This window comes from Dendropsophus ebraccatus, chromosome 8, assembly GCF_027789765.1.
Source record: "Dendropsophus ebraccatus isolate aDenEbr1 chromosome 8, aDenEbr1.pat, whole genome shotgun sequence".
NCBI classification, from domain to species: Eukaryota; Metazoa; Chordata; class Amphibia; order Anura; family Hylidae; genus Dendropsophus; species Dendropsophus ebraccatus.
The window spans coordinates 19,724,397-19,739,856 of NC_091461.1; the positions used below are offsets into that span (position 1 = coordinate 19,724,397).

Sequence of the window (15,460 nt, forward strand, 5' to 3'; positions counted from 1 at the left end):
CATGGAGTTTAGCAGCAGACTGATAAGCCAACAAATTGCTTCATTAATACTGTGAATACGCTCATCTCCAATCACAGACAACCTCAAACCTCAGTGAACCCGCGGACATTTTTTCCCCTAGGTTTTTAGGGGTTAAACAATGCTAGACCCATGTGCAATGTGACAACACACACACACAGTACAGGGGTCAGCCAACGCCAGCGTGGTGACTTACGGATACCCCTTGCTCCTAGCCGCCGCTATGTTTCACCTTTTAGCAATTAGTGATACATTTAGATACACTGGGTTCGGGTACACACCATCTGCTATTGTTGTCCACACAAGGTAAAACAATTAAAAGGATGCTCATCATGTCAGTCTGGAAATAGTGACGCAGTACTAACACAAGGGCGCACGTTGGCATGGCAACCTAATAAAACCCTATGTCACAAAGAAACCGAGGGGTTAAGTTACATGTACACATTTTAATTTCAGTCATCACTATGTTAGTTTTCCATTAAACAGCAGCTAGAGACTATAATTTGTATATTCATTTACATAATTACCAATTACAGCGCTTCTAGGGCCCTGATCAATTACTAATAAGGGGGAAGACTTATAGCAGAAGCAGGAAAAAAAAAAAAAAAAAAAAAGTAAAACACTTTCATAGCAAACTGGGAAATGTTGTGATAGTTGAGTGTTTTACCATGCTGTGCCTGTTTTGGATGCAGTGTATTGCCATTTAATAGAGAAAGTCCGCATCCTGGTACCAGTGGGGGTGAACTACATCTGCAGAATTCAGCTGTAGTAAAAGTGGTAATGAAGTAGTTCCTATGTTTTGCCACTAGATGTCGCTAGTATGTATACTGTGTACCTAAGTATTGCGCAGCTGGATGTAACTAAAGGGTTATTGTTTTAGGATCTGTGCACCAATGGGAGTTCTCTATCTTTTCTACCTATCTCAACCCTTCTCTTTCTGTTGCACTCTTCTAGCCCACTCACAGCACACCTTACAAATGCTGTAGAGGAAGTCACATGGGGAGAGGAAGTGTAGCCACACCTTAGTCTTACTCTGGCTGTTGTAGAGGAAGGACGCATGCCAGAAAGGTCCCGGTAGTAGCCAAGGAGGGCCCTGGCTTATACCAGGTCCCCTGCAGACAGGAGTCTCGGGTTGGTCTCTGTAGTGAACGGATGCACATGAGACACTTTGGCACTTGTTTCTTTAAAGCAGCACTTCCACACACTATGCAGTGCTGAACGCACACTTAGAGAGGACAAGTCAGGGATCACCCCAACTTACGCAAAGAACAGGTCTAAAAGTGCAGAACAAAAGGAACTGATCCGGATATAGCAAAGTTGCTAGAAGCCTACGTACTCTATCTCGCAGTGCTGGTGTCATCAGAGAACTCTGACCACTCTGCTCAACCCAGGTAACAATGTCTGGGGCTTATGTCACCCTCTAGGACGAGTCGCCCGACACTGGTGGGCAATAGGTGATGCAAAGACCAAAGAGTCAAAACATGGGCACAAGTATTCTCTCTGTCAAGTAATCTACTAGATTATGGAACTGGGGGTGGAGCGGCGGGAGGGGTTAGAACAGTCACTAGTGACAAGAGGAAAGGGCATATGGAAAAACATTAAGGGTATAAACCCACACACCGTATATGCAGCAGATATACAACAAATACGCAGCAGATTTGTTGGTACAGATTTGATGCTGTGTTCAGTTATTTAGATCTAATCTGCTGCGATTTTGCTGCGATTTTGCTGCGTATCGCAGCAGTAAATACGCTGCATATACGGTGTGTGGGTTTATACCCTAAATGTATGTATACTAATGCTCGAAGCCTCACTAATAAAGCTGAGGAATTAGAACTCATAATGGTTGAAGAGAAATATGATATAGTGGCGATAAGCGAGACATGGCTGGATGAGTTATGACTGGGCTGTTAATATCCAGGGTTATAGTCTATTCAGAAATGACCGTAAAAATAAGAAAGGGGGAGGGGTCTGTCTATATGTTAAATCATGCCTTAAGCCCATTCTGCGGGAGGATATAAGTGATGATAATGTGGAATCTCTTTGGGTAGAAATAAGGGGAGGGACGAAGAATAATAAAATTCTTATAGGAGTGAGTTATAAACCTCCAAGTATAGTGGAAGAGTCAGAAAATCTTCTTATAAGACAAATAGATGTGGCAGCGAAGCAGGGGGAAGTCATTATTATGGGGGACTATAACTACCCAAATATAAACTGGAAAGCAGAAACCTGCAGCTCCAGGAAGGGAAGCGTGTTTTTGGAAATAGTAAAAGATAATTACCTTTCCCAACTAGTACAGGAACCAACAAGAGGGGGGGGGCACTCCTGGACCTAATCTTAACCAATAGGCCAGACAGAATATCAAAAATAGAGGTGGGGGGTCACCTAGGTAATAGTGACCATAATATAGTAAGTTTTGAATTATCCTTCAATAAAATGATTAGTAGAGGGGCTACAAAAACATTAAATTTCAGGAAGGCTAATTTCCAAAAACTAAGAGAGGACCTTGGGGACATAGACTGGGACAATGCCTTCAGAAATAAAAGTACACAAGAGAAATGGGACATATTTAAGAGCATCCTGGGTAAATCGTGTGAACGGCACATACCATATGGGAATAAACGTAGTAGAAATAAGAGAAATCCAATGTGGTTAACTTCAGCTGTAAGGGGTGCAATAAATGATAAGAAACAAGCATTCAGACAACTAAAACAAGAAGGTAGTGGGGAAGCATTGAGCAACTATAGACAGAAGAATAGAATGTGTAAAAAGCAAATAAAAGAAGCAAAAATAGCAACAGAAAGAAGGATAGCCACAGAAAGTAAAATGAATCCCAAAATGTTCTTCACCTATATAAACAACAAAAGACTTAAAACTGAAGATGTTGGTCCCCTCAAAAATAATCTGGGTGTAATGGTGGAGGAGGAAGAGGAAGAGGAAAAGGCCAATCTATTAAATACATTTTTCTCTACTGTATTCACAGAGGAGAATCCCATAAAAGAGGACATGACTAGGGATAATATAAATCCTCCCATAAATCTCACCTGCCTAACACAGCAAGAAGTGGGGAAACGCCTTAAAAACATTAAAATCCATAAGTTACCGGGCCCAGAAGGTATCCATCCTAGAGTTTTGCAAGAATTAAATACTGTGTTAGACAGACAGTCTAGCTAATGTGGTACCAATATTCAAGAAGGGGTCAAGAGTGATCGTGGAAACTACAGGCCCGTAAGTCTAACATCTATAGTGGGTAAAGTATTTGAGGGGTTTGTAAGAGATGCTATACTGGTGTATCTTAAGGAAAATGATCTTATGACGCAGCACCAGCATGGATTTATGAGGGATTGGTCCTGTCAGACTAATCTGATCGGCTTCTATGAAGAGGTAAGTTATAGACTGGACCTGGGGGAGGCTGTGGATGTTGTGTATCTGGACTTTTCAAAGGCATTTGATACTGTGCCGCATGAATGGTTGGTCTACAAAATGAGGATGCTGGGACTAAGGGAAAACGTATGCAAATGGGTAAGTAACTGGTTGTGTGATAGAAAACAGAGGGTGGTCAACAGAGGGTGGTCATTGATGAACATATTCAGATTGGGTTTTAGTTACTTGTGGGGTACCACAGGGGTCAGTGTTGGGTCCACTTCTTTTTAATATTTTTATTAATGATCTTGTTGAGGGGCTACAGAGTAGAATCTCCATTTTTGCTGATGATACTAAACTGGGTAAAGTAATCGGCACAGAGGAGGATAATATCATATTACAGAGGGATTTGGAGAAGCTAGAGGCTTGGGCAGTGAAATGGCAAATGAAATTAAATTTGGATAAATGTAAGGTTATGCACTTGGGCCGTAGAAATAATAATTACAGTTATGTGCTAAATAATAAAACACTGGGTAAAACTACTTCCGAAAAGGACCTGGGGGTATTGGTGGACAGTAAACTCAACTTTAGTGATCAGTGCCAGGCAGCGGCTGCCAAGGCTAATAAAATAATAGGATGCATCAAAAGAGGTATAGATGCTAAAGATGAGAACATAGTTTTGCCTCTTTATAAATCACTGGTCAGACCACATATGGAATACTGTGTACAGTTTTGGGCACCGGTATATAAGAAGGACACAGCTGAACTGAAGCGGGTGCAGAGGAGGGCAACAAAGGTCATTAAGGGAATGGGTGGGTTACAGTACCAGGACAGGTTATCAAGCTTGGGGTTATTTACGCTAGAAAAAAATGACGTCTTAGGGCCGATCTGATCACAATGTACAAATATATGAATGGACAGTACAGAGATCTTAGTGATCTTTTTACTCCTAGGTCTGTAACCATGACAAGGGGGCATCCTCTACGTCTAGAGGAAAGAAGATTTTATCATCAGCATCGACGCGGGTTCTTTACTGTACGAGCGGTAAGACTGTGGAACTCTCTGCCACATGATGTTGTCATGGTTGATTCATTAAATAAGTTCAAGGGAGGCCTTGATACTTTTCTTGAACAATATAATATTACAAGTTATGGGCGTTAGATTTCCAGTGATACGTTGATCCGGGGATTGTTCTGGTTGCCATTGGAGTCGGGGTTTTTTCTGCTATTGTCGTCTGCCTCGCGGGGGTTTTTGCCTCCCCTGGATCAACACAGTAGGGTTTCCCTAGGTTGAACCTGATGGACTCTAGTCTTCTTTCAACTTTATTTACTATGTTACTTATTCTCCTTCTAAAATTTCAGCAGAGCACATTTCTACCCTGGGTTGGGACCCTCTCGACATCCTCCTCTCTACTTCTCTGAACCTCTTCTACCTCTCAGCACACAACTCAGTCAGCACAACTGTACTTCTCTCTGGACTTCCAGCACAGATCGCGTCACTAAAGATTCAAGGATATTGTCAAGATCCTACTGTATATCACTGTATTAAAGGAGAAGTCCGGCCAAAATTAATTTTTGATATGTTGTTACTTATGAAAAGTTATACAAATTTCTAATGTACATTAATTATGGGAAATGCACATATAGAGCTATTTCCCTTAATTTAGTAGATCAGGAAGTGTTAGAAATATCTCTGAAGAAGTGACGTCACGACCCAGGGTGTAATTCCTATGGAGTGTCCAGCAGGGGGCGCTCTCTATATAGAAGTCTATGGGACTTTATTGTTTCTATGGGTTTCTATGTAATGTAATGTAATGTAGTGTACAGTGCTTTATTGAATGAATACATCTATGGAATACTTTGGGGAGCAAGTGTCCTTGCTCCCCAAAGTATTGCATAAATGTATTCATTCAATACATTCAATACACAGTAAGCCCGCCGATCCGCCGCATTTCCGCCGCATTCCCGCCGATCCGCCGCATTCCCGCCGATCCGGAGCATATACATTGAACTACAGCTCCCATCATCTGCTTCTAGTATGAACAGGTGATGGGAGCTGTAGCTGGGTAATGGATATGACATGCCGCCGGGCGCAGGGGGGAGCCGCTCAGTACACAGCAGCTCTCCCCCCTCCTCCTCCTCCTTCCGTGATAACTTCCGCCTATAGCACTGCTGAGTCCCTGCCTGGCCGCCGCTCTCCGCTCTCCCCCCCATACATACCGGCTCCCGATGCATCCTGGTGTCCGCGCTGATGCCGGGAGCCGGTATATGTGAGCGGAGAGCGGCGGCCAGGCAGGGAGTCAGCATTGGTATAGGCGGAAGTTATCACGGAAGGAGGAGGAGGAGGGGGGAGCGCTCCTGTGTACTGAGCGGCTCCCCCCTGCGCCCGGCGGCATGTCATATCCATTACCCAACTACAGCTCCCATCACCTGTTCATACTAGAAGCAGATGATGGGAGCTGTAGTTCAATGTATATGCTCCGGATCGGCGGGAATGCGGCGGATCAGCGTGTGGCGGATCGGCGAGAATGCGGCGGAAATTCGGCGGGAATGCGGCGGATCCTCGGGCTTACTGTGTATTAAATTTATTGAATGAATACATTTATGCAATACTTTGGGGAGCAAGGACACTTGCTCCCCAAAGTATTCCATAGATGTATTCATTCAATAAAGCACTGTACACTACATTACATTACATAGAAACCCATAGAAACAATAAAGTCCCATAGACTTCTATATAGAGAGCGCCCCCTGCTGGACACTCCATAGGAATTACACCCTGGGTCGTGACGTCACTTCTTCAGAGAGAATTCTAACACTTCCTGATCTACTAAATTAAGGGAAATAGCAGTATATGTGCATTTCCCATAATTAATGTACATTAGAAATTTGTATAACTTTTCATAAGTAACAACATATCAAAAATTAATTTTGGCCGGACTTCTCCTTTAAGCCTTCCTGTAGTAAAGAAGAAGTTTATTTATTCTAATTGGACTCAGTGGTTATTCTCTAAGCACCTACACAACCGTTGCATCCTCCTTGGGTCATCTCCCCTTTCTGTGGGTGGTGGTACCAATAGTCCGGGTGGGTCACAACTCCACTCCGGACCACCATGATAAGTACCCAAGGGACCCCTAAACAGCCCGGCAGGTTACTGACCACAGGGGAAAGGGTATAGCCAGCCTATATAAAATAAAAGCAGGTGTGCCACCATACCTGTGCACCCAACCGGCACTAGCGTGATGACAACCTTACATCTGGATGAGCTATATTCCAACCAACCACCATAGAAGTGGCGTCACACATTACCAGCTAGCAAGTGATCGGTCGAGCGTTCACCACAGAAGCAGCTCACAACTAGTGCCGTCTCCCCTTCATTCTGAGGATTAGCAAGGGCTCCGTATCCTTGTGATATCCTAGATTGATTTGATGCTGTTGATCTGAGTCCCCAGACCTTGAGTCTGAAGAAATTGATTTGATATTCCAGGTAGTGTCTCAGTACACAGAATACACAGAGACCGCAGAGGTGAAGTCATTATGTTACCACAATTACAGGGATTTCTATACGTGACATCTCATCATCTGGCCTCATCGTATACAACGAAGACAGACAAGTGGTGATCCTGAGATACACATAATAAGGCCTGACCTTCACCACTTCCCTATATACGCAGTCCTGGTCACTGGAGCCCCAAACATCCATTTATCCAACAAATGTAATAACTGAGAACTGCTGGAAGCCACATGGGAATTCACATAACTCAGAGCCAATGATGTTAAATAAGGCCACAGAGTGAGGGAAAGAACAACCCGGCCATTTGTTATACCAGTTTATGGGAAAGACGTAAGACAGGACAGATGTAACAGCTCCCACCAGGTTTGGCACACAACTTTCCCAGGATCCTGAATTTAGTTATGTAGTTATGTCTTATGTGTGCAAAACATTGGCAGCCATTGCCACAGGAAGAGGGTATTTTTATGTGGTTTCTAACAGCTTAATAGAAGGGAATAGCTTACAGGAGATATGCTTTAAATGTCTAGATTGTAATATTCCCTTTAAAGGGGTACTCCGGGCTGTTTTTTTTTTAGTGTATGGCCGGGGAAGGGGTGTATATAAAGGCCGCCAGTCACTTACCTCCCCAGTTCCATCGCAGGGTGCCGGAACACGCCTACTCGTTCTCCCGTCCCGCTGCAACTTCCTGGTCTGAGCTGCGGCTTGAGACGTGACGTCTTAAAGCAGCTCAGACATTCAGCGGCAGAGGCGGGACCGCACTACCACCGCTGAATGGCTGAGCAGCCTTGAGACGTCACGTCTCAAGCCCCAGCTCAGACCAGGAAGTGGCAGCGCGACGGCTTCTATATCCACCCCTTCCCCAGCCATACCCTAAAAATAACCCCAGCCCGGAGTACCTCTTTAAGGATATTATGCCATAAATGTTCAATAGGCGCGAGTCCCAGAGATGGGAGCTGCACTTCTATTGAGATTTAGGGCCCCCATGGAGCTGGCTGAAGATGCTGGAGGCGGTAGCAGAGCCAGACACAGCCGAGCTCCCATAGAGGTTACAGTTTCTTTAACAGATGACTCACTGGGAAACCTGTAGTACAAAAGCACTAACTTGGCGAGGTTTTTATACTGTGCACTTACTTTAAAAAGCTTTTGAGAATGTTTAATCATGAAGGTGACTCCATTGGTGAGCTTTATTATGTGTTCTTGCAAATCATTTGCAGTGACCTAGAAAAGAAATAGTAAAGAATTAAAGGGGTATTCCACCTTTGACACATATAGGGCATATTCACAAGGTATGCTATAGAAGCGTAACAGGTGCAGAACTGAAGTCCCCTCACCCTATCGGGTAGATTTCTAGGCCCACTGTGGGGCAGACGCAGGTCAGGCCAGATTCACTAACAGGCGCATGCCTCCAGATGGTGAATCCAGATGGGTATTTGGGGGCGGGGCCTTATGCAAGACCGATCCTCATAAATGTAACCCTATGTGACTGAATTCTAAAGTTAAAATGTTTATGAGATTATAGATAGATAGAGATATATATCTATCTATCTATACCCCTTTTAACAGGTCACACTTACATCTTATGTGAATGTTTAGGGTTAATTTTCTACATTGTGACATGATAGAACACATGTCTCTGCCACAGAAAGTTACACTCTGCTAAAGCCTGGCACAACTTGATTTGAACGCATTCCTGAATCTTGCATAATTGCAATATGTTTTAGGAAAGAGACTCTAGCTGGCAAGCTGCAAGTATAAGTGACGCACCACTGTCCCTGTATCCATGTTAGGTCTGTCCCTGCACACAGCTTCAGTATACAGAACGGCATACGGCCTGCTGAAATATTCCTCCTACCAGTCAGAATCCTGGCTTCTTACGTTTTTGGGCCATAAGATGTGTGGAGCAAACATCAGGGCCAGGTTGTGGGCGGACATCTTGTTGCGGTCCTGTTTCTTGGCCGTTTGGTACAGGAGATCTAATAGTAGCTTGAGGAGGTTCCTGTTGGGGGACGGGAGCAGCAGGAAAAGGAGTTGCAGAGCCTCGATTTGTCGCTCCTTATCGGGTACCCCCGTCCGGTTACCCTTGTCATCAAAAAGCATTAGGTCTGTGGAAGAATGAAGACAACATAAATGACAATGAGTCCATCTACATTTCATATCCTCTCCCCTCACAAGGTTACATGTCTCACCCTGTGACATAACAGGAAAATGTAGGCAGCCAAGGTCAGAATATATAGCAGACAGGATTTACCATCTAGACTGACTCATGTACCCACAAAGCCACAATCTCTTCTATGCAAATAAGATACACAAGAGAATGCGCCATTATAGAGGGCCTCTTTGTATAGGGGCCTCATATAGGCTTTGTTACCCTGTGAGCAATCCAGCTTATTCTATACACTAATAGCAAGGATATAGCTGGGAAACATTGCAGTGTTGAATTTCTTTGTAATGCAAAAATCTGAATCCTATGTATACATGTTGTTAATTGAAGAGGTGATCCAGCCTCACGCATTGTTTGCTTTTCTGTGATTTACATAAAAAATAAAAAAACACCCAAACACACTTGCCATATCACACAGACACATAAAAGGTTTAGAGCAGTCATGGCTTTAGTGCAGAAGTCCCCACTGATGTCTACTCGCTCTGCAGGAGACACTTCGTATTCTTCAGTGACAGATCTAGCAGTGTGATGAGAAGTGAAGCGTGCTGCTGCGCACTTCTCCCAGCTATATCTAGAGACGGGTGGGAATCTCAGCATCAGGACCCCAAATGAGCAAAACTTTTTACCGGAGGAAAGTTTTTTTTATAAATGACAGCAGTTATGCGATAAAAGGGGTGGTGCTGTTTGCACAAGAAAGTAGCCGCGTTTTTCTAATGCTGGAAAATCCCCTTTAGGGTATAAACCCACACACCGTATTTACTGCTGCGATACGCAGCAAATTAGATCTAAATAACTGAACACAGCATCTAATCTTCACCATCAAATCTGCTGCGTATTTGCTGTGTATACGGTGTGTGGGTTTGTACCCTTAGGGTACAAACACACAGGCCAAATTTGCAGTGAAATCCACTGTGGATCGCTTGCCTGTAGTTTGCATGCGAAGACATACTGGCAGCAGGTTTGACATCCCACTTTGAGTATGTGAGACTGCCCCGTTCACCCTCTGCCGGCCAGAGCATACTGTACCTGCTCCACACTTCGGCTTCCTTCAGGGGTTCCCTGCTGGACGTCCCACTGCAGCGCACCGATTGGCTGAGCGGGACGTCCAGGGACCGGGAGCCCCAGATGCAAGCCGGTAGCGTAGAGCAGGTAATGTATGCTCTGGTAGGCGGAGGGTTAATGGGGCAGTCTCCTTACGTACTCACAGTGAGATGTCAATCCCGCTGCTAGTATGTCTTCCCATACAAGCTACAGGCAAGGGATCCGCAGCAGATTTCGCTGTGAATTTGCAGCGAGAAATGCGCTGCGGATCTGGCCTTGTGTTTGTACCCTTAAAGAGTTTGTCTTCTGTGTTGGCCAAAAAGAAAAAGTATACCCCTTCTACACTATGCCGATCAACACCTACCAGTGATATCACACACACACACACACAAAACGCCTGCACCAACATGGCGTGTCACCCTCTGCTATATATTTCATTTTATCTACATTCAGATGTTACCAGGAAGCAGTAAAAGATCTTTACAAACATGACGGGGGCATAGGGCCGGTGAGAATAACTTATGGTTATATGTAGTATTTGCCCATAACATGATGACACACAATCCCTTTAAAAAACTTGGTAACGTTGCTCTCCGTTCAATTTCTGCTCCTGATCATGTGAAATTGCACGTCTTATTGCAGAGCAGAGAGATCGGCACCAGAGTTTCACTTGTTGCCATTAGTCATTTCGGAGCACTCGTCTTCTAGTGTACCTGCAATCTTCAGATGAGCGTGGTAATGCCGGTGTGTCAGCAGTGGTTCGGGCAATTCCCCCAGAAACATTTTCAGCAGCGTGGCCACATCATTAGGGTGAAACTCTCCCGAATCCACATCAACGTCTAGTCCGCTGTTCAGAGAGTCTTTAAGAATCTGTAGACGATTGCTGTTCCCAGGGATACGGAACAAGCCCTCAGTGCGGAGATCTGGAAGTAGACAGATGTTCATTCAGCCAAGGAGCAAACAAAAGGAAATTCAGTTCTAAGAGGATGAGTCACAGCCGCCTTTTATTGCTGCCATTTCTGTAATCACCGCAAAAATACTACCAACACGGCTGAAACTTTGATTAACAAGCGTCTGGGGGGGGGGGGGGGAAGAGATGGTGCAAAAAAATATATGTGCGATATGCAAACCCAATCAGTAATGAAAACTCAAAACATCTTCAATATAAGTAACAGGCAAAGTCTCTCCCCTACCTGATAACAGGTGACAGAAGACTCGGCATACACAATTTATATGCCGAGCCTAGCAAAGAAAAATTACACACAAGACAAACAATCACTATAGACTGACAAGTCTGGCGGTAATAACACACCGTATGTTCTACCTTCCATCTCGGCGCATTCATTCCGACAGCCAACTTATTTTCCCTTTGACATACGGCAGCAGTATGTTATTTTGCTGGTACTCTCAACAGCTGTGTCATTTGAACTCTTTTACTGGAGATATGAATAGAGCGCTTTTTCTAAGATCTCCCATTAATATTAGGGTGCTGCGGAGGCTCAGACCCTTGGGGCCCCTGATGAACACTTTTTACATCAGTCCATATGCTAGTGGAGTACTGCAGCCTGGGCGCATGCGCTTATAAGGGCAGGGGGCCATGTGTGAAGCCATGTATGCTTCTATAGGAGGTCTACAAGACATTCGATAAACTTGCAGACTGCACTTTATGACTTATGTGGACTCATCTGGGAGCAGGGAAGTCATGGATTATCCTAGCTTCACGGACCTTCATTTCCACCTACCTTGATTTGTCTTGTAAGTGATAGGGAAGCGGGTAATCCACCATGATCGTTGCATGCAGACACAGTTACATGCAAGGACCAATGGCTACATGATGTTGGGGAATAAAAGAGGCCACCATACAAATTAGATTTAGACTAGATGCAGATACCCTGTAAATGGTCTCCAGTAGAGAAGAGCGCAACTCAGGCCTGATCGGTCAGCATTTGAATACCGGTGGCTGAGGAAGTTGGATGCAGCCCTAAGGAGACCTGGAAAACATGGATACAGCCATAGGCTATGGCCTATGTACAACACTGTTCTGCATGTTCATCCAGCCGATAGCCACATGGCAGCCACACTGAGTGATCTTTCATTTATTTCTGTCCGCTGTTTGGTAACAACGGACAGAAAGAATTGACAGATCAATTATTTCCACAGCCTTATTGAACAACGTCCACTGTTTCAATTGCTTTCAATGCTGTTTGTTTTTTCCCCCGACAAGAACGTCAGTTGTTTTAATTGTCAGCACCGGACGTTTTCATCAGAAACAATACATAACGTGAACGTAGGCTGTATCTAAGTTTTCCCAGACTCCCTAGTCTTCAGGTTTTAGTCCAGTACTTCATGGAAAAAACAATGTACAGTGGTACCTTGCTTTAAGAGTAACTTGGATTAAGAGCGTTTTGCAAGAAGAGCTCACAGGTTTTCAAAATTATAACTTTATTTAGGAGCTGTACTAAGTGAGAGTGGGGCATGGTCTGCAAAGCGAGGTCTACAGCTCTGTACTGACCCAGAAAGTCGCCCTCACCTTCCAAATCATAGCAGTTCAATCTGAGGCTGGGGCTTGCACAGGGGACAGGACTGTGGAGGTAATCTCGTCATAACTGGCCACGGCTGCAGCAGAAGCTTTATACTGGGGAAAAATGGCTCATGACAGGCACGGGCGGGGAAGTAGTCATCTGGGCAGCTCCCGCCCGTGTTTAGTCACAGCACTCTGCCTGTCAGCGCGCTCGGCGGGATGATTGGCAGGCAGAGAGGCCAGTAATGGACTTCTGTGCCTGTCAATCATTCCCACGGAGAGTGCTGACAGGCAGAGCGCTGTGACTAGACACGGGCGGGGAGCCGCCCAGATGACTACTTCCCAGCCTGTGTTTGTCACGAGCCGGGGAAATAAAAGTCATTTTTTCCCAGTATAAAGCTCCTGCTGCAGCCGTGGCCGATACGTGCCACGGTTGCTGCAGGAGCTTTATACATTGCTCCAGGGAACTATATCATCCCAATTAGACTGATTGGTTCCCTTTAAGAGTGGATTTGGATTACAAGCACAGTCCTGGAACGAATTATGCTCGTAATTCAAGGCACCACTGTATAACATTTGTGATCAGCTGATCTCTAATCATTGCAGCTGTATTGTCGCTAAAAATAAAAAGTATGGAATGGAATGTCTCTAATATGGCCAAAGCCAAGGAACATTTTAGCATTAACAAAATAATTATATATATCCTTATATGTTCTGAATGGTCTCTGATGGATCTCTTATAGCTTCCAGTCACAGTATGTACTGGTATATTATGTACTTCTAGCCCAGAATACAGTAACACCGCTATTATTCACGTCAGTAAAACATTTTAGAAAGAACTAAGTGAAAGCTCCAACTAGTACAAACATAAATAACTAAAGGGATTCATGGAAAGGTCAGGACACTTACTTTTGTGCAGGTACTCTATGAGCTGGTATATCTGTGCGATGCCTTCCTCCGTCAAAGGCGCTCCGAACACTATGCCTTTTTCTACAGAAAAGAAAAGCCATAAAGAAGTGGGATTACTGCGACTACTGGGGATGCGCTCTGAGCATGAAAAGCGAGAGCCGCCATTGCCTTTGATGTGGCTATACAATACATATTCTGGGTGCGGAGAAGTGCAGACACCAAGTATTATATTCTGCTTATACTATTTGGTGTCGAAGAGCATCCCTGGGGAAAGCATTAGGTTATTCTGCCCTGGATAAGTGGAAGTGAGATGCATAGGACATTTACCCTCCAGGGACTTTATATACTTCAATTTTAAACTTAAAAAACACACACCAATAAAAAAAAAAGTTTCTAAAACCCAGTGGGTCTCCATGAGCAAAATAATGCTTAAAGCAAACCGGTCATTAAGAAAAACTTTTTATACATGTCACAGGAATACGTCTAAAGTTTTGATCATTTGGGGTCTTGGTGCTGACCCCCACTGATCAGTAGATGTCTCTTTTTAGAAATGTTTTTCTAAATAATGGGAACACTTTAAAAAGCTTAGGAAACCATTAGAAGCCATTATATTTATTCCTGGGTTGTGTTTATTATGCAAAAAACATTTTCTCCACAGATCTTTATTTTGCTTAGTTGCTATTCTACATCCTCTGCAGCTGGCCGTGTGAGCTCTATTGTCTCTGGCAAAAATTATGGAATCACCGGCCTCTGAGGATGTTCATCCAGTTGTTTAATTTTGCAGGAAAAAAAGCAGATCACAGATAAGGCACAAAACTAAAGTCATGTCAAATGACAACATTCTGGCTTTAAGAAAAACACTAACAGAAATCAAGAAATGAAAATGTGGTAGTCAGTAACGGTAACATTTTTTTAGACCCAGCAGGGGAGAAAAATAAATAAAAAAAAAAAATTATATAGAATCACTCAAATCTCAGGAAATAATTATGGAATCACCCTGTAACTAACACCTGCATCAATGTAGATCTGCTTGTTAGTCTGCATCTAATGGTGCGTTTACACGAAACGATAATTGGCCCGATCGTACGATTAACAATGTCGGAGTAACAATTTTTTTTCCATAACAATCATCGTTTAGACGGTATGATATATCGTACGGAAAATTTCAAACACCTCCTCTTCAGCCAATCAGTGCTCCTCTTCAGCACTGATTGGCTAAAGAGGAGCCGTTTGAAATTCCCGGCTCCTCTCTTCAGCTAATCAGTGCACTGAAGAGCGGAGCCGGGGGATGTCGGAAGACCTGCTGCGCGGAGCAGGTAACGTATGCTCGCGGGCTGTTGGGGGCGATCGGAGCAGCGGCGGGGGGGCTGGCGAACAGAGCGGCGGCGGGGGTTGGCGACCAGAGCGGAGGAGGGGGGCCGGGGTGTGGGTGGCCGGACTATCGCGCGACGACTGTTTACACGGAACGATCGGCAAATTTTTTGCGGACGACGAACGACGATTTGAGGACATGTTGAAAGATCAAAACGAACGATTTCTCGTTCGTCGTTTGATTGTTTGCTGCGTTTACACGTACGATTATCGTTCAAATTCGATCGTTATCGCACAAATTCGCACGATAATCGTTACGTGTAAGCGCACCATTAGGGTCCCTACACACAGAAAGATTATCTGACAGATTTTCTGCCAAAGCCGGAATCAGACTATAACAGAGATCAGGTCATAAAGGAAAGACAGATTTCTCCTCTTTTCAAATCCATTCCTGGCTTTGGCTTCCAATCTTTGGCAGATAATCTGTGTAAACGGACCCTAATAAGGAGTGATCAGACCTTGGAGAGCATTTGCACCTAGTAGACCGAAATGAATCCTGGCTCCAACACGGGAGATGTCAATTGAAACAAAGTAGAGGATTCTAATTATCAAACTCTTAAAAG

At 44.2% G+C, this 15,460-nt stretch overlaps 1 protein-coding gene across 1 annotated transcript in view; it reads right to left on the minus strand.

Annotated features, from left to right (window-relative positions):
- Positions 1-15,460, minus strand: part of ARHGAP19 (Rho GTPase activating protein 19) — a 40,695-nt gene that overhangs the window by 15,448 nt on the left and 9,787 nt on the right. The window contains exons 3-6 of the mRNA XM_069978891.1: positions 13,527-13,607; positions 10,810-11,019; positions 8,770-8,996; positions 8,026-8,112 (exon numbers count right to left, since the gene is read on the minus strand). Coding sequence (XP_069834992.1) covers positions 8,026-8,112; positions 8,770-8,996; positions 10,810-11,019; positions 13,527-13,607 — 605 coding nt within the window. The remainder of the gene's footprint in view (positions 1-8,025; positions 8,113-8,769; positions 8,997-10,809; positions 11,020-13,526; positions 13,608-15,460) is intronic.